Genomic DNA, 18,950 nt, shown 5'->3' with positions numbered 1-18,950 from the left:
GTATCAATATTCCTTAAAGCGAAAAGAGCGTAAAGTTATTTTATGAAACTGGTGAAGCATGTTTCAGCGGTCGAACCAAGATTTAAAGTTAGGTCCCTGCCGCAAATTCAGCGCTCTTTCTTATGGTGGTGAGTAGCTAATAATAGCGTAATAAAGTGCACCTTCTAGGAGTTTTTACAATTTTTAAAAGAATGTAGAAGTTCTCCTTATAAGACTCTCGTTTAAAGAAATGAAAATGAGAACCAAAATATCATTACAAAGATCATCATTCCGCCATTATTTATGACAAAAGCATTGGAATATATATTAATTGTGTAACCAGAAAAACCTGCACTGTTGTTTTTTTTTAAGAATATGGTTTGGCGGGGCGCGGTGGCTCACGCCTGTAATCCCAACACTGGGAGGCTGAGGCAGGCGGATTACAAGGTCAAGAGTTCGAGACCAGCCTGGCCAATCTGGCGAAACCCCGTCTCTACTAAAAATACAAAAAAATTAGCCGGGCGTGGTGGTGGGCGCCTGTAGTCCCAGCTACTTCAGAGGCTGAGGCAGGAGAATCACTTGAGCCGGGGAGGCAGAGGTTGCAGCGAGCTGAGATAGCACCACTACACTCTTGCCTGGGTGACAGAGTGACACTCTGTCTCAAAGAAAAAAAAAAAATAGGCCGGGCGCGGTGGCTCACGCTTGTAATCCCAGTACTTTGGGAGGCCGAGGCGGGCGGATCATGAGGTCAGGCGATCGAGACCACAGTGAAACCCCGTCTCTACTAAAAATACAAAAAATTAGCCGGGCGCGGTGGTGGGCGCCTGTAGTCCCAGCTACTCAGAGAGGCTGAGGCAGGAGAATGGCATGAACCCGGGAGGCGGAGCTTGCAGTGAGCCGAGATTGTGCCACTGCACTCCAGCCTGGGTGACAGAGCAAGACTCCGTCTCAAAAAAAAAAAAAAAAAGAAAAAAAAATATGGTTTGTGGCTGGGCGCGGTGGCTCACGCCTGTAATCCCTGCACTTTGGGAGGCTGAGACGGGTGGATCACAAGGTCAGGAGTTCAAGACCAGCCTGGCCAATATGGGGAAACCCCCAAAAATACAAAAATTAGTGGGGCGTGGTGGCGGGCACCTGTAGTCCCAGCTACTTGGGAGGCTGAGGCAAGAGAATCACTTGAACCCAGGAGGCGAAGGTTGCAGTGAGCCAAGATCACGCCACTGCACTCCAGCCTGGGCGACAGAGCAAGATCCTGTCTCAAAAAAAAAAAAAAGAATATGGTTTGTATTTACTTGTAGTTGCATAAAAAAATCTCTGCATGTATTCACAAGAAACAGATGATACTGGTTTCCTCCGGGATAGAGAACTTAGTTCCAGGAGAAAGGGGTAAGGGGTGGGAGGCAGGCTTATTGCTATGTATTTTATTATGCAGTTTGATTTTTGAACCTTGCTAATGTATTACCTGTTAAAAACTTTTTAAAGGCCGGGCACGGTGGCTCACGCCTAGTAATCCCAGCACTTTGGGAGGCTGAGGCGGGCAGATCATGAGGTCAGGAGATCGAGACTATCCTGGCTAACACAGTGAAACCCCGTCTCTACTAAAAATACAAAAAATTAGCCGGGCGTGGTGGTGGGTGCCTGTAGTCCCAGCTACTCAGGAGGGTGAGGCAGGACAATGGCATGAACCCGGAAGGCGGAGCTTGCAGTTAGAAGAGATCACTCCACTGCACTACAGCCTGGGTGACAGCGAGACTCCATTTAAAAAAAAAAAAATTTAAATCTAAGTAGTTAATTTTGTTAGAAAGGAAAATGATGATTTCAGCCTTCAGGTCTTATTAATGAAATACTCTTTAGAAAAGAGAAAAGATATCTCAGAGGAAGCAAGAAAGATGCCATGAACCCCAGGGAAGGCCTTTTGGGGGAAATCCACGTTTGCATGAAGCTGTGGCTGTAAAGGATGGTCTGGGAGTTACTAGCCTGAAATAGTTGCCAGGAACCTTAGCAGATAAATTTTATTTTTAAAATTTAAACCAAAATAATTTAACAAAAAGAAGGACTTTCTACTTTTGAAATTTTAAACTGCATGGCAGCTTTTTTATTTAGTGAGGCTTTTCAGCAAAGGGTAAGGCGTCTGTGGAGTACAGAGCCTATGTTTCCTTTCCAAGGAAATGATGTGCACACAGCAATTGAGCACCTTGGATCATCTGACAATTCTAATTTTAAACTTTAGTTCCCATGATCCTTAAGCGTATAGACCAATGTACTCTGAATTTAGTTCAGAAAATATAGCCATCATTGAATTAAGTCAGGGGTCTACCATCAACCTGCTGTTAATAGGAAGTCAGTTACAGAACTGGCTGGGATGGAAGGACACAAAATGAGATATGTTGGTGAAGAATCGAAGTCTAGTGAACTAAACGGTAAAACTGTAATGTGTTGGGAATCTGAGAAAGAATTTACAAATAGCCCTAAAGAGGCGAACATCAATTGTGTTGCCAAACTGTAGTTTGAAGGGAATTCCTGGTTTTTGCATACTTACTAGAACCCTTCATGGAATATCTGTCCCCACCCTCACCCCACTTTTCCCTCTCCCCTCCCCCACAGCAGAATGCCTTGAGTTCCATATTCTAGTTCTGTGTGATCTGATCTTTACCTTCCCTTCCTTGGATCCCTGTGCACCTACTGGAACCAGGTTACTCTGGGTCCTGGACCTGACTGCCTCATTCTGGAGGCTTCCAGACAGCCACAGTTAGTGCCCAAACCTGAGAGGATGGCTTCAGATGGAGGTAAGTCTGCCGGTGGTGAGGATGATTTCTGGTACCTGCTCATATCCTTTGAAACAAGCTCTTTGGGCTGACCTAAAGGAATGTGAGGTGCTACACCCCATCAAGGGTATCACACTTGGGGAGGCTGGGGAAGGAGATTGTACCATTAAGACTAGGGGCTGGGGAAGGAAGAGGACTTCCTTAAGGGCAGATCAAGGTGTCTCTGAGGACACATGCTGAGTATAGAGAATGGATGGCAATTAGCAACTTGATTCTCTTGAACAGGGGACACTTCAGCATGTGTTTTTGTGGTGGGAGAGAGGATCAGAGGTATGTGTCTTGGGACTGGCACAGAGAGGTTTCAAGGGGGAAGGCCCAAGTTCATCTGTCTTTTTTAGGCAACTGGAGCCCGTTCTAGGATTTTGCCATGCTTGAGCTTATGAGGGGAAGGGGATGTGGAGGATGGAGGATGGGAGGGTAAGGTGGGAAAGACCTTAGTGGGAAAAGATAATCTGTAGTTATCTGTCGCAGAGAAATGCCTTCCTGAAAACTAGGCTGGAATGTATTATAAACTGCCTCTGCTCGGGCTGGGCGCAGTGGCTCACGCCTGTAATCCCAGCATTTTGAGAGGCTGAGGAGGGCGAATCACCTGAGGTCAGGAGTTCGAGACCAGCCTAACCAACATGGAGAAACCCCATCTCTATTAAAAATACAAAAAAAGAAAAAAAAAAATTAGCTGGGCATGGTGGCGCATGCCTGTAATCTCAGCTATTCGGGAGGCTGAGGCAGGAGAATCGCTTGAATCTGGGAGGCGGAGGTTGTGGTGAGCCAAGATCGCGCCATTGCACTCCAGCCTGGGCAACAAGAGCGAAACTCAGTTTCAAAAAAAACAAAAAAAACCCAACAAAACAAAACACAAAAAATAACTGCCTCTGCTCAGAGCCTCACGGCTCCTTCCAGACCTAGGGGTGGCTTTGCTTTGAGTTCAGGAAGCAGTTTTTCCTGATTCATCTGGGCCTGGGAGGTGGGTCTTGACAGCCAGGATGAGAGCTCGGGCTTCACTGAGATGCTCTTAGTTTTTCTTCCTTTTATGGATCTCAGGCCTTCAGGCCCCTTTCATTGTGTTCTGTACTCAGCGGCATACCCTCAGCCCTCTGCTCTGTGGCTGAAATGAGTTTGAATCTGAGTTTGCTTATGTTCCATGGTCAGAATGCAGAAGTTGAGTGTTGTTAGTTTGCCAGTGGAATATTTTTTGTAAGGGGGAGGAGATTTAAGCAGGTTATATTCTACTTCTTTTTTTTTTTTTTTTGAGATGGAGTCTCACTGTGTCGCTTATGCTGGAGTGCAGTGGTGTGATGTTAGCTCACTGCAACCTCTGCCTCCAGGGTTCGAGCGATTCTCTTTCCTCAGCCTCCTGAGCAGCTGGGATACAGGCGCCCACCACCACACCCAGCTAATTTTTGTATTTTTAGTAGCGATGGGGTTTCACCATGTTGGCCAGGCTGGTCTCCAACTCCTGACCTCAAGGGCCTGTAATCTCAGCACTTTGGGAGGCCGAGGGAGGTGGATCACTTGAGGTCAGGAGTTCGAGACCAGCCTGGCCAACATGGTGAAACCCCGTCTCTACTAAAAATACAAAAATCAGCTGGGCATGGTGGCACCCGCCTGTAATCCCAGCTACTCGGGAGGCTGAGGCAGGAGAATCGCTTGAACCCAGGAGGCCGCAGAGGTTACAGTTAGCTGAAATTGTGCCACTGCTCTCCAGCCTAGGTGACAGAGACTCTGCCTCGGAAAAAAGAAAAAAAAAAGTCCTAGGAGACACAGGTTCTGATTAATTAAATACACATTTGTATACTTATCCTTGGTCTTTTTGACTAGAGTCCACATAGCCCCTCCTCAGCTGGAACTGTGACAATGAAGGACTATGTTGTCCTTTCCTTAGCACCTAGCTCAGTGCCTTGTTCCTAGTGAGCCCTACATTTCTGATGTTAGGAGCTCCAGGTAGAAGGACCACAGATAGTCTGCATCGCCAAACACGTCCAGCAGTTACTTAAAGATCTGGAAACTTCTCTCCCCACACCGCCCTCCCCTCACTCATTTCCTTGTCCTTATCTAATCCTCTCTAATTATTACTGGCTGTTATACAACAACATTTCTGGGAACCAAACATCCAATCCCCGTATCCTCTCCTGGGAACAGTACTTCTTTTTTTTTTTGAGACGGAGTCTCGCTCTTTCACCCAGGCTGGAGTGCAGTGGCGCGATCTCGGCTCACTGCAGGCTCTGCCCCCCGGGGTTCACGCCATTCTCCTGCCTCAGCCTCCCGCGTAGCTGGGACTACAGGCGCCTGCCACCTCGCCCGGCTAATTTTTTGTATTTTTAGTAGAGACGGGGTTTCACCGCGTTAGCCAGGATGGTCTCGATCTCCTGACCTTGTGATCCGCCCGCCTCGGCCTCCCAAAGTGCTGGGATTACAGGCGTGAGCCACCGCGCCCGGCTGGGAACAGTACTTCTGTGAGTGGTGGCAGAGGCCACAGAGCAGCTGGGAGAAAGCAGGGTTCAGGTGGTTTGAATCTTTTGTTTGGAATAGGTGAGCATAGGAGATGTACATGTAATGCTGAGTGGAATGTGTTTCGGGATATCTGAGCTTCATGGGTCCTAGAGTCACTGCTCCTGCTTGTAGATTGAATCTTTCTTCTGTTTTAGGTTAAGAGAGATTTATAAGAAGCAACAGGAAAAGGAAAAGGAGGAGGGAATGAGCCAATAATATTTTTGAAAGTGCCTCCTTCTCAAAGTCCTTGTGGATGCCTCGAGAGGGGCTGGAACTTACCGTGGACTAGTTCCCTTACTGCACTGAGCCTGCTGTGGGCTGTTTTCCCTGCAGATCAGGTGTCAACCCAATTCTGTATCTTAGTAAACAGCCTATGGAGAGGCTGGAGAGGTCTGCCAGGAATTTTCTTAGAGAAGCACTTAGGGGGCCGGGCGCAGTGGCTCACGCCTGTAATCCCAACACTTTAGGAGGCCGAGGCGGGTGGATTACCTGAGGTCAGGTTTTCGAGACCAGCCGGGCCAACATGGCGTAAACCCCGTATCTACTAAAACTGCAAAAATTAGCTGGATGTGGTGGTTTGCGCCTGTAATCCCAGCTACTTGGGGGGCTGAGGCAGGAGAATCACTTGGACTCAGGAGGCGGAGGTTGCAGTGAGCTAAGATCGTGCTACTGCACTCCAGAATGGGCCACAGAGCAAGACTCCATCTAAAAAAAAAAATAATAATAAAGCAGCACGTAGAGGTGGGCTTGTCTCTTCTTGGCAGATAGGGGTCTGTGTGTCTTGTTGAAAAAGAAGCAACTTCTTTAATGCAGTCCTCAACGAGAAGTAAGATCAAAATCACTTGGGGGACATTTGCAAACTACGCAAGTTCCCCATCCATATCCCCTCTTTCACCTGTTGAGAATCTGTGCTTTGAGTCTTCGCGTCTAAAGAGGAACTCAGATAGGGTGTGGCGGCTCACACCTGTTATCTCTGCACTTTGGAAGGCTGAGGCAGGAGGATCACTTGAGGCCAGGAGTCTGAGCCTAGCCTAGGCAACATAGCGAGACCCCATCTCTACAATTTTTTTTTTTTTTGAGACAGAGTTTTCCTTTGTCATCCAGGCTGGAGTGCAGAGGTACAATCTCAGCTCACTGCAGCCTCAACTTCTTGGGCTCAAGAGATCCTCCCACCCCAGCCCCCCAAGTAGTTGGGACTACAGGTGCATGCCACTGCACCTGGCTTATTTTTGTATTTTTAGTAGAGACAGGGTTTTGTCATGTTGTCCAGGCTGGTCTCAAACTCCTGGACTCAAGCAATCCTTCCACCTTGGCCTCCCAAACTGCTGGGATTACAGACGTGAGCCACTGTGCCTGGCCTCTACAAAAAATTTTAAAAATAAAGGAGGAATTCGCCTGTAATCCCAGCACTTTGGCAGGCTGAGGCAGGCGGATCACGAGGTCAGGAGATCGAGACCATCCTGGCTAACACGGTGAAACCCCATCTCTATTAAAAATACAAAAAATTAGCCGGGTGTGGTGGTGGGCGTCTGTAGTCCCAGCTACTCGGGAGGCTGAGGCAGGAGAATGGCGTGAACCCGGGAGGCGGAGATTGTAGTGAGCCGAGATTGTGCCACTGTACTCCAGCCTGGGCGACAGAGCGAGACTCCATCGCAAAAAATAAAAATAAAAATAAACGGATCACGAGGTCAGGAGATCGAGACCACGATGAAACCCTGTCTCTACTAAAAATACAAAAAAATTAGCCGGGCGTGGTGGCGGGCGCCTGTAGTCCCAGCTACTCGGAGAGGCTGAGGCAGGAGAATGGCGTGAACCCGGGAGGCGGAGCTTGCAGTGAGCCGAGACTGCGCCACTGCACTCCAGCCTGGGCGACAGAGCGAGACTCCGTCTCAAAAAAAAAAAATAAAATTAAAAAAAAAAAAATTTAAAATTAAAAATGGGGAATTCAGATGGCTAACTCTGGTCTTCTTTTCTCCTACTCTATTTCTTCTCTTTCTTTGTCTCAACAGCATCTGCATTGCTGGGACTGGATATGAGCATGAAACCTAGTGCCGCCCCGTCTCCATCCCCTGCACTTCCCTTTCTCCCACCAACTTCTGGCCCACGAGACCACCCACCCGGGGAGCCACCTCCACAGCCCATCATGCCTTCAGTATTCTCTGCAGACAACCCTCTGATGCTCTCTGCTTTCCCCAGCTCACTGTTGGTGACAGGGGACGGGGGCCCTTGCCTCAGTGGGGCTGGGGCTGGCAAGGTCATTGTCAAAGTCAAGACAAAAGGGGGATCAGCTGAGCCCTCTCAAACTCAGAACTTTATCCTTACTCAGACTGCCCTCAATTCGATTTCCCCGGGCACTCCCTGTGGGGGCCTTGAGGGTCCTGCACCTCCATTTGTGACAGCATCTAATGTGAAGACCATTCTGCCCTCTAAGGTTGTTGGTGTCAGCCAGGAGGGCCCTCCAGGCCTTCCGCCTCAGGCTCCACCACCAGTTGCTCAGCTGGTCCCCACTGTGCCGCTGGAAAAAGCTTGGCCAGGGCTACATGGAACAACCGGGGAAGGAGGTCCTGCAGCCACTCTATCCAAGCCTTCACTAGGTGACAGCTCCAAAATTTCCAAGGACGTTTATGAGAACTTCCGTCGATGGCAGCGTTACAAAGCCTTGGCCCAGAGGCACCTATCCCAGAGTCCTGACACAGAAGCTCTTTCCTGTTTTCTTATGTAAGTGGGGATACCTGAGATTAATTATTCTAGGGCTTTTAAATAAGGAGAACTTTGGAGTGAACGGAGTAGTTTAGGCTATTTAGGAATACTCGAGGGAAGGTCATGAGGGCAATGGAGATGCTCTGAGAACGAAAAACGTATTAATAATAATAATCAGCCTCTTAACCCACTTCCTGGTTTATAACAACCTTTCAGGTGTCTTATCTTAAGTGATCCTCCCAGCACTGTGAGTTCAGGCAAGCCTTCCTCTGGCAATCTTCATTTACAGATAAGAAGACTGAAACCAAGGACCAGTGATGGAACTTAGGTCTCTCACTCTAAGTGCCAGAGTCCTCCCCCTGTTCTATTTTACTACCTTTTGACATTGAGTCAGAACTATCCAAACTAGCCAGGATGAGTGCTGGACCCTGACTCAGGGCCCTGGGTGGCATGGGGGACAGTGTGTGCTGCTCCCTCTACTCATTTTATTCAGGAGAATTCACGTTGAAATAGGGTGGTGGGTAGAGCTTGCTTAGTGGTCAAGGGCATGGGCTCTACCACTCACTAGATTTGTGATCCTGGGCAGGACATTTAACATCTTTGCCCTCAGTTTTCTCAGTTAAAAAGGGGGATAACTATACCTAATTCACAGAGTTGCTGAGAAGATTAAATGGGTTAATATACGTGAAGTCCTTGGCACAGAGAATGTTTCATTAAGTGTCAACTATTTTATTATTATCATAAAAAGGCAATCTAGAAGAGGAAAAGAACTCGCAAAAGGTCAAAAGGTCCTTGCTTAAGAGCGAGTGTGTGTTTAGCCAAGGAGCCCGGGGTCCTAGGCTGTTTTGTTTACAGAACAGTCATTCCTCAGCTGGGGAATAGTCTTCCCTTCCCACCCAGACCCACTGTCCCTCTCAACTGCCCTGTGCCCTCAGCATTTTGTGTAAGCCGCTATATAACATATACCACATTTTATTGCTTTAAACAAATGTACATGGTGCTCTTCCAGTGGCTGAACTCCTAAAGGAATCTCCCCCTCTACCCCAAACTTGGAGCAAATGAATCAAGATGTTCCCCCAAAGTCCTAGATGTACAGCATCTTCAGACTCCCTGCTTTCTCAAGGCAGATCTGAGTTCGCTCTTGGAGGCTAGCAGGCTAAATTTCGAAATCTTGAACCACTGTGGGCTCTCAAGGTTTGCATGGGATCCATTTGCTTTGGGTCCTGGCCTGCTTGTGCTTCACACTCACGGGCTCTGGGCAGGGTCTGCCACAAAAGGCAGTCCAGACCACTGCAACATGGGAAGCTCCTAAAATGCTCAGCTGTGGGATCCCGGGGAGCTGCAATTTGGTTATAACGAGCTTCCCCAAGCGATTCTGATGCACAATAATGTCTGAGGACTCCAAGGGAGTCAGAGAGACAAAAATGAAGCCCTTGCTTTAGGCTGGGCTGTTGATTTCTTCTGGATTAGAAAGGGCTCAAGGGCCCTCTAGAAGTGGGGGTCTAGCATTGGCATTTGACTGTTGGGGGTATCTGGAAACAGACTGAAAAACCAATAAATAAAAACACCACATGACCTTTAATTAGAGATTCCTTTGGGTTAGCAAATGCCTTTAAAGAAAAAATGCAAGAGCCTTTGGACAAGGTTAAACATACTTTATAGCAAATCCCATTCATTTAATAACACGAGTCCTCCCTTTCTAATAATTAATTGAGGATGGCACTGTGAGAATTAGGGGTGGTAGTTGCCGTTGGTTTTAAAAGGTGGGGAGAAGAATTGTCTGTTTGATTTTATATTAGTTGTAAATTTCAACAGGAAGAGGGGCGAGTATGGTAAATGAATGGACGGGAGGCTGAGCGTCTGTAAGTCTAATCAGAAGTGGGACATGACAGGGCCTGAGGGGCACAATAGATTTGATGAGGGGCACAATAGATTTGATGAGGGGCAGGGGATGTGTTATTGAGGCAGGTGTCAGGGCAGGTGGATGGGAGCACACTTTTAGAATGTGACTGACCCAATGGGGGTTTTAGCCCAGTGCTTCGTTCCCTGGCCCGGCTGAAGCCCACTATGACCCTGGAGGAGGGACTGCCATTGGCTGTGCAGGAGTGGGAGCACACCAGCAACTTTGACCGGATGATCTTTTATGAGATGGCAGAAAGGTGAGTTCGATGAACCCTCATTCTCCTGAGGGAGGCTGTGTGGCTGAGAGCAGTAGGGGCAGCGGAGAGGCTCGTGTGGGGGTGATTATCAAAAGCCATGTTAGGACGGGGCGTGGTGGCTCACGCCTGTAATCCCACCACTTTGGGAGGCCGAGGTGGGTGGATCACCTGAGGTCAGGAGTTCGAGAACAGCCTGGCTAACATGCTGAAACCCCGTCTCTACTAAAAAAAAAAAAATACAAAAATTAGCCAGGCACGGTGGCACGTGCCTGTAGTCCCAGCTACTCGGGAGGCTGAGGCAGGAGAATCGCTTGAACCCGGGAGGTGGAGGTTTCCGTGAGCTGAGATCACGCCACTGCACTCCAGCATGGGTGACAGAGCAAAACTCCGTTTCAAAAAAAAAAAAAAAAAAAAAGGGATGTTAGGCTAGGTGTGTGCTTGTAGTCCCAGCTACTCCAGAGGCTAAGGTGGGAGGATAGTAGTTTGGGTCCAGTAGTTCAAGACCAGCCTGGACAACATAGCGAGACCTCATCTCAAAAAAAAAAAAGAAAGAAGAAAAGCGAGGGGAGGAGGGGTGTACACTAGGATGGCGGTTTCCTGGATCCTTGCTTCTTCCTCCACCACCTTGACTGTTGGGTTTTTCTATCCTATTTCTTCTTGAAAGCTCCCCCCTCACCAGATCCTGAATCTGTATAGGAACCTGGATATTGTAGGTCTTAGGATGGGATTGGACCCCATTAGGTATAGAAATTTCATGCTGAAGGAACCTAGCAATGAGGAGGTATGCTCTACCAGCAGGTTCTTTTCTCTTCTCACTGACTTGGTAGCAAGTGGCTATTGATACAGAACTTCAGGACCACTCCTCCATTGGAAATAGTGGCACAGAAAATCCCTTTCTGCCTTTATCCCAGGGAGGGGCTGGTTCTGGAAGAGCCGGGGAAAGCCAGTGTCCTGGATGCCCAAAGTTGTCTCCTGGCTCTTATTCTATTTCTCTATAATATCTTTGATTAAAAAAAAAAAAAAGGCTGGGCGTGGTGGCTGCCACCTGTAATCCCAGCACTTTGGGAGGCTGAGGCAGGCGGATCACCTGAGATCGGGAGTTCGAGACCAGCCTGACTAACATGGAGAAACCCCATCTCTACTAAAAATACAAAATTAGCCAGGCATGGTAGCGCATGCCTGTAATCCCAGCTACTCAGGAGGCTGAGGCAGGAGAATCGCTTGAACCCAGGAAGCGGAGGTTGCTGTGAGCCGAAATTGTGCCATTGCACTCCAGCCTCGGCAACAAGAGCGAAACTCTGTCTCAAATAAAAAAAAGAAAGGAAAAACTCAGAAAAATGAATGAATTTTTCCAAGCTTAGCTTCCACTTACTCCCTTCCAAAACCTTTTGGACCCATGCTTCCTAGACTTACCTTTCCAAGAATCCCATCCCAGTCTCAGGACTCTGGGATCTCACATTGTTTCCTGGTAGGAACTGCCTTGAATTCTTTGTGGTTGTAGGCAGGGGCAAATGAGGTCTTGAGGAGGATCCCACTGTGAGATTCCCACCAGGCTGTTGCATAGGCCTGATTAAATTAAACAAGCCTATATTAAGCACTGCTGTGTACAATCGATGAAGCTGGGTGAGATAGGTATGGAAAAGAAGTGAGGCCGGGCACATTGGCTCACACCTGTAATCCCAGCATTTTGGGAGGGTGAGGCGGGCGGATCATGAAGTCAGGAGATCGAGACCATCCTGGCTAACAAAACCCCTTCTCTACTAAAAATACAAAAAAAAAAAAAAAAAACCAGGCGTGGTGGCACGCACCTGTAGTCCCAGCTACTCAGGAGACTGAGGCAGGAGAATCACTTGAACCTGGGAGGCAGAGGTTGCAGTGAGCTGAGATTGGGCCACTGCACTTCATCCTGGGCGACAGAGTGAGACTCTGTCTCAAAAACAAAAACAAAAACAAAAGCAAGTAGTGAAAGTCCTGGCTCTGTCCAAGAGAAGTTTACAAGCTCTAGATCATTCTTAACTTTTTTTTTTTTTTTTTGAGACAAAGTCTCACACTGTTGCCAGGGCTGGAGTGCAATGGCATGATCTCGGCTCACTGCAACCTCTGCCTCCTGGGTTCAAGTGATTCTCCTAAGCCTCCCGAGTAGCTGGGATTATAGGCGCCCACCACCACATGAGGCTGATTTTGTGTATTTTTAGTAGAGACGGGGTTTCACTATGTTGGCCAGGCTGGTCTCGAACTCCTGACCTCATGATCCACCCGCCTCGGCCTCCCAAAGTGCCGGGGTTACAGGTGTGAGCCACTGCGCCTGGCCTCATTCTTTACTTTTTAAAAATTTTCTTGAGGCAGGATCTCACTCTGTTGCCCAGGCTGGAGTGCAGTGACAGTCATGGCTCACTGCAGCCTTCACCTCCTGAGCTCAAGCGATCCTCCCACCTCAGCCGCAAAATAGCTGTGACTAGACGCGTGTCACCACTGTTGGCTAATTTTTTTTGTATCTTTTGTAGAGATGGGTTTTTGCCATGTTACCCAGGTTGGTCTCAAACTCTTGGGCTCAAGCAGTCTGCCCACCTCAGCCTCCCAAAGTGTTGGGTTTATAGGCATGAGCCACCCCACCTGGCCATTCATTTTCTTAAGCTTCCTAAGTGATGACTATAGGGGAAGGAACTATGTGCTGAGCTCCTGAAGTTTCCCTGGAAATATAATTAAGCCACCTGTGACCACCCTCCTGGATGACATGACTTAGGCAGACTTTGCCCGCTTGAGAGCACTTCCTTTCTTAGCCATGCTTGGCTGTCGTCTGGATTTCTGATGGGTCTGGTCTCCTTCTTAGCATTGCCTATGCCTTTCTCACCCTCTGCAGGTTCATGGAGTTTGAGGCTGAGGAGATGCAGATTCAGAACACACAGCTGATGAGTGGGTCTCAGGGCCTGTCTCCTGCAACCCCTTTGAAACTTGATCCTCTAGGGCCCCTGGCCTCTGAGGTTTGCCAGCAGCCAGGTGAGGCTACCCAATTTTGACAGGAGCCGTGGGCCAAAGGCTCAAAGGGATGCATACAGAAGCCAGTCACAGATTAGAGAAGGCATGGCCCAGGCTCTGCCACTTTCCTTCTGGAGAGTGGCATTTGATATTCCAAACAGACCACCCCATAGGAGGCTGGGTTCTCAGGTTCCTTTTGCCCTGAACTAGGTATTGATCTTGGTGAAGTAAACTAACTACTCTCACCGAGACTCTAAATTCAGCACATAATACCTCATCTGCCTAAGAAATGGGGGCTGGATCAGGGGGTTTCTTGGAATTTCAGGGATTCCAAAATTCCTCATACAGTGATTCTTAGACCCTCTAGGTCCTAAATCTCCCATGGCTGGTGCTTTTTCAGGTTGGCCCAATCCAGCTTGGAACCATTTCAATGTACCCAGATTGCTGACCTTACAGAGCTGGGAGGCAGAAGCTGTAGTTTCTGTGCTACTTCCCATTCTCCTGCTCATCTCTTCCCTTAGTGTACATTCCGAAGAAGGCAGCCTCCAAGACACGGGCCCCCCGCCGGCGTCAGCGTAAAGCCCAGAGACCTCCTGTTCCTCAGGCACCCAAGGAAATCCCACCAGAAGCTGTGAAGGAGTATATTGACATCATGGAAGGGCTGGTGGGGACTCACTTGGCCACTGGGGAGTCAGATGGAAAAGAAGATGAAGAAGGGCAGCAGCAGGAGGAGGAAGGGATGTATCCAGATCCAGGTCTCCTGAGCTACATCAATGAGCTGTGTTCTCAGAAGGTCTTTGTCTCCAAGGTGAGCTGGGCCTGCACATCTGGTTTCTAGCAGATCCTTGGGGTGGGTACTCCCGGGAACTAATGCTCTGGGGTTTGTCCAGTGTAGTAGGACTTAGGTTTTATTCTATAACTGAGTAATGTGTGTGCATGCATCATCATGAGAATGTGTGTAGCCGGTGGTGGTCAGTTTACAATACCAGAGGGGTAAGAGGGGACAGTGGGGAGCTCATGGTTTCTTCTGTAAAGCCCCTTGTTTCACAGGTTACCTGCTTACAGACATATCGCTTTTCCTTCTGTTATCCAGGTGGAGGCTGTCATTCACCCTCAATTTCTGGCAGATCTGCTGTCCCCAGAAAAACAGAGAGATCCCTTGGCCTTAATTGAGGAGCTAGAGCAAGAAGAAGGACTCACTCTTGCCCAGGTAAAACTGGGGTATAGGAAATATGAGAAGAAGAAGCTTGCAAGATTTTATCTAACCCTACACTGTCATGGGTGATATGGCTCTAGAGATGAACAGCTTCAGGATTGGGCTTCAGGTGCAGAATGAGTACGTAGAAGGCTATGAAAACACAGGAAATGAGAATGTAAGGGCTCAAAGCATGGGAATAAGGCACAAGAAGGTGGGAAAGAGCTGCAGTATCTGTCTGCTACCATCGCTTAAACTACTTGCTTGCCTTCCTTGCCCTGCCCAAATACCATCTTGTGCCACCCACTCAGCCACCTCTTTCACAACCATGTATAGAACTGATTATTTGTCCATTTCTTCCAGCTGGCCCAGAAGCGACTCCTGGCCTTGGAAGAGGAGGAAGATGCAGAGGTGCCTCCAACTTACAGTGGAGCTCAGTTGGACTCAAGTCCTTCTGTTTCTGATGAGGATGAAGATGGGGATGGGCGGCTTCGGCCTTCACCTGGGCTTCAGGGGGCTGGGGGCGCCGTTTGCCTTGGGAAGATTTCTTCCTCAGGAAAAGAGGCAAGAGAAGTGCATGGTGGGCAGGAGCAAGCCCTAGGTAGCCCCAGAGGGAAGCACAGGGATGGGAACACTCTGCCATCCCGCAGCAGGTGGGACCTGCAGCCAGAACTTGCAGCTCCACAGGGAACTCCGGGACCCTTGGGTGTGGAGAGGAGAGGGTCTGAGAAGGTTATAAACCAGGTATCTCTACATCAGGATGGCCATCTAGGAGGCGCTGGGCCTCCTGGGCACTGCCTGGTGGCTGGTAGGACTTCAGAGTCTCTGCCCCTTTGTTGGCAGGAAGGCTTCCAGCCCGAGAGCACTCCCAGTTTGGATGGTGGACTTGCAGAGCTGGCTCCTCTGCAAGGACAAGGGTTAGAAAAGCAAGTCCTGGGATTGCAGAAAGGACAACAAACAGGAGGTCGTGGAGTGCTTCCTCAAGGGAAGGAGCCTTTAGCTGTGCCCCGGGAAGGCTCTTCAGGAGCCATGTGGGGAGATGACAGAGGTACCCCCATGGCTCAGAGTTATGATCAGAATCCTTCCCCTAGAGCAGCTGGGGAGAGGGACGAAGTCTGTCTCAGCCCAGGACTTTGGCTGAGCAGTGAGATGGATGCTGTAGGCTTGGAACTGCCCATACAAATAGAGGAGGTCATAGAGAGCTTTCAAGTTGAGGAGTGTGTAACTGAGTATCAGGAAGGCTGCCAGGAACTGGGATCCAGGGGCAACATTTCCTTGGGTCCTGGAGAAACCATAGTACCTGGGGATACAGAGAGCAGTGTGATTCCCCGTGGAGGCACAGTTGCGGCAGCTGCCCTAGAAAAGAGAAACTATTGCAGCTTGCCAGGACTTCTGAGGGCCAACAGCCCAACCTCGAGGTCCAAAGAAAATCAAGAACAGAGCCGTAAAACCATAGGGGATCCCAGTGATCTGTGGGCAGAAGGTTGCTTCCCATTGCAGGAAAGTGGTGGTTCCACACTGGTGTCTTCCAAAGAAACCCTTCCGCCCACATGCCAAGGCAATCTCCTTATCATGGGGACTGAGGATGCCCCCTCGTTGCCTGAAGCCAGCCAAGAGGCAGGGAGCAGAGGCAATTCCTTTTCTCCTCTGTTGGAAACCATAGAACCGGTCAACATACTAGATGTTAAAGATGACTGTGGCCTCCAACTAAGGGTCAGCGAGGACACCTGCCCACTGAATGTTAATTCTTATGACCCCCAAGGAGAAGGCAAGGTGGATCCTGATCTGTCCAAGCCCAAAAACCTTGCTCCTTTACAAGAGAGTCAGGAGTCTTTCACAACTGGGACTCCCAAAGCAACATCTTCTCACCAGGGTCTTGGAAGCACTTTCCCTAGATGGGGAACAAGGGATGCCATAGTTCTGAGAGAAACTTCTGTTAGTAAAACACGCAGGTCAGCAGACAGGGCCAAAGGAAAGGAGAAAAAGAAGAAGGAAGCAGAGGAAGAGGATGAGGAACTCTCCAACTTTGCTTACCTCTTGGCCTCTAAACTTAGCCTGTCACCAAGGGGGCATCCTCTCAGTCCTCACCATGCCTCAGGAGGTCAGGGCAGCCAGAGAGCATCCCACCTGCTCTCTGCTGGGGCAAAAGACCCCAGCAAACCTCCATATCCTGTTGCCAAGTCTGGGAAGCGAGCTCTAGCTGGAGGTCCAGCCCCTACTGAAAAGAGACCCCACTCAGGAGCTCAACTTGGGGTCCCCAGGGAGAAACCCCTAGCTCTGGGAGTAGTTCGACCCTCACGGCCTCGTAAAAGGCGGTGTGACAGTTTTGTTACGGGCAGAAGGAAGAAACGACGTCGTAGCCAGTAGGGAGCAGCCGGACCATCTGACCCCACTTGCCAGTCCCTAAAGGTGGGTACCCCAGAGTAGATTCCACCCCTGCTGCCCACCAGTGGAGAATCCCGATGTTGAATCTCATCCCAATGTTGTTTTGTTGTTCTGCAAAAGTGGCAAGCATGGAAAGAGAGGTCAGACTGGCTAGGCTGCAGGGGGAACTACCTTTGGAAGGAGCTATATAGAAAAAAAAAATGAATAAAGTGTTTTTGTTGGAACATGCTCTCAGAGTGCCCTTTTTCTGTACTCGTGTCTTTGCTGCTAGATAGGGTAAGATGCTATGAAGAAAGGCTGTAGGGGTGGTCTTAGATTCTACAAATCCATAAATCTTACCTTGTCTCCAGCCTTATCTTGACTCCCTGCAGCCTCCTCCTGGCAACAGACTGGCTCTCAGGCTGTGATAAGTCTCCAAACTGAGGAATCTCCAATGATCACTTTATACATCCCGTCTTCACAAGCCTGGACTTGGTGTCAGGAAGGCTTATCTGGGCATCTTATAATTATCTGCCTCCCTTTAAGTCTATAGATAGAACAGAAAGATGCTTTTCTACCTGTTAGATCTCTGAGATAGAGATCTAATTTTCTTTCTTCTTTTTTTGAGACAGGGTCTTGTTCTGTAGCCTAAGCTAGAGTGCAGTAGCCTAACAATGGCTCATTGCAGCCTCAACCTCCCGGGCTTAGACAATCCTCCCAGCTTAGCCTTCCAAGTAGCTGGGACTACAGGTGTGCACCAGCATGTCCAGGTAATTTTTCTATTTTTTTTTTGTAGAGGCGGGGTTTCACCATAGCATCCAGGCTGGTCTTGAACTCCTGAACTCAAGCCATCTGCCTGCCCCAACCTCCCCAAGTGCTGGGATTACAAGCATGAGCTACCATGCCCAGCCTAATTTTCTAATTGTCCATAATTGTGTCTCTAGGGGGCCTTGTTTTCTTCCTTGAAAAGAGGCTGAACACAAAGGACTTCAGTGTCTTTACTCATCTTGTGTCAGAGAAACCCTCCTGTGCGGCTGGTCTGACCTGCAGGGAGGAGGCTGGTTCCTTACTGACACAGCTCCTTGCTTCCACTAGAGGTGATAGAATCAAGTCTCAGTAGGATTATTAAATATGGAATGGTAGCAAGCTATTTTTTAATCTTTAATGAGGACAGAGCAAGAGGGAATGGGCTGAAAAGAGGTTCGAGAGGAAGTCTGTTAAAATGTACATATAGGAGATGACAGCAGGAGGGAGGATATGGAACCCCAGTATGATTTCTGTGCAGGAAAGAGCCCTGTCCAAAGAGGAAGATTCATCCAGCTATGGCCAAGAGGATGAACCTTGGAAACCTTTGGGATTTTCCAACAGGCGTCCTACAACCATTCATCCCTTTCCTTCCCAAGTAATGGTAACATCAGTGTGACTGGACTTCATTTTTTTTAATAGATATAGATATAGATTTATATTTATATATAAAATATTTTTTTACAAAAAAATCAACCAAACAAAAAATTAAAATCAACTTAAAAACAAACAAACAACAATAACAAAATTCAAACAGGAGCAGAGATGGGGCTGAGGCATAGGGGAGGCCCCTAGCGCCGCCCTGAGGAGGAGGGGGCGAGAGGCTGAGGCACTCAGTCTCCCTTCTGCTTGGGTGCTTGCACAGTCCCGTTGGCCAGAGCAGTGGGGCTGCCTGGGGATGAGGCATTTGGTGTCTGGGAGGTGCCTCGAGAGGTGTGTGGGGGGCGCAGGTAGGTGCTGAAGAGTTTCCCATAGAGTGGGTCATGGAGGGAGAAGTTCTGGAACTGACCTGGACAAATAAGAGATGGAGAAAAGTGAAAAGATCTAAGAACGAGAAGAGAATCTCCCTGCTTTTTTCTCAGAACTAAAACATCTTGTCCCTCTACTCTGTTTAACTTCTCAAATCCAGGTTTAGGTCCTCTCTTCCTTTCTAGCCTGTTCCTCCCAGCCTCACTTCTCATAGGTTCTGATCTCCAGCACTGGCCACTAACCCTTGTTCCCTCCCAGCCCAGTGCTTCCCTGGATGCTGATGGTGCCCCAAGTGCCCGTGTGGGGCTGAGAAGGCAGTGACTCACAGAGGGAGAGGCCTTGGCTGGATCCTGCCTGGCACAGCTCAGCATGCAAAGCTGTGGCAGCAGGGTGGGGTGAACCCAGCAGCAGGTGCAGGATGGTGCTGAAGCCGTCTTTGTACAGCAGGCGGTTGGGCCCCTCTGCTTGCTCTTCAGCAAAGAGCTTGGG

General features: G+C 48.9%; 2 protein-coding genes across 3 annotated transcripts in view; one reads left to right on the top strand and one right to left on the bottom strand.

Moving 5' to 3' along the window:
• Nucleotides 1–58: 58 nt before the first annotated feature.
• NUTM1 (NUT midline carcinoma family member 1) lies at nucleotides 59–16,938 on the top strand. 2 transcript variants are annotated; one of them, XM_032175182.2, is made up of 7 exons: nucleotides 59–128; nucleotides 7,304–8,012; nucleotides 10,025–10,153; nucleotides 13,014–13,150; nucleotides 13,651–13,937; nucleotides 14,223–14,339; nucleotides 14,688–16,887. In XM_032175182.2, the coding sequence occupies exons 1-7, from the start codon at nucleotides 59–61 to the stop codon at nucleotides 16,689–16,691; spliced, it is 3,453 nt and encodes a 1,150-aa protein (XP_032031073.1). In that variant the 3' UTR covers nucleotides 16,692–16,887. The 2 variants fall into 2 exon arrangements, with proteins under 2 accessions (XP_032031073.1, XP_032031074.1); XM_032175183.2 differs by lacking the exon at nucleotides 59–128 and adding an exon at nucleotides 2,587–2,765 and having other exon boundaries at nucleotides 14,688–16,938.
• Nucleotides 16,939–17,835: 897 nt separating this feature from the next.
• LPCAT4 (lysophosphatidylcholine acyltransferase 4) overlaps nucleotides 17,836–18,950 on the bottom strand; it is a 9,013-nt gene continuing 7,898 nt past the window's right edge. Inside the window, exons 13-14 of the mRNA XM_032175185.2 lie at nucleotides 18,788–18,944; nucleotides 17,836–18,501 (exon numbers count right to left, since the gene is read on the bottom strand). Coding sequence (XP_032031076.1) covers nucleotides 18,326–18,501; nucleotides 18,788–18,944 — 333 coding nt within the window. The 3' untranslated portion in view covers nucleotides 17,836–18,325. The remainder of the gene's footprint in view (nucleotides 18,502–18,787; nucleotides 18,945–18,950) is intronic.

The sequence above is a fragment of the Hylobates moloch genome, unplaced genomic scaffold (assembly GCF_009828535.3).
Source record: "Hylobates moloch isolate HMO894 unplaced genomic scaffold, HMol_V3 SCAFFOLD_14, whole genome shotgun sequence".
Taxonomy (NCBI): domain Eukaryota; kingdom Metazoa; phylum Chordata; class Mammalia; order Primates; family Hylobatidae; genus Hylobates; species Hylobates moloch.
Note: the sequence above shows the minus strand (reverse complement) of the source record. Positions and strands in the feature narration are given on the sequence as shown.

Excerpts from the sequence above, each read along its gene's own strand:
- NUTM1 (XM_032175182.2), top strand. The coding sequence starts at position 59 with ATGTTTCAGCGGTCGAACCAAGATTTAAAGTTAGGTCCCTGCCGCAAA. Across the intron at positions 129-7,303 it reads CAGCGCTCTTTCTTATGGTG|CATCTGCATTGCTGGGACTG; the intron begins GTGAGTAGCTAA and ends TTGTCTCAACAG. Across the intron at positions 13,151-13,650 it reads TGAGGTTTGCCAGCAGCCAG|TGTACATTCCGAAGAAGGCA; the intron begins GTGAGGCTACCC and ends CTCTTCCCTTAG.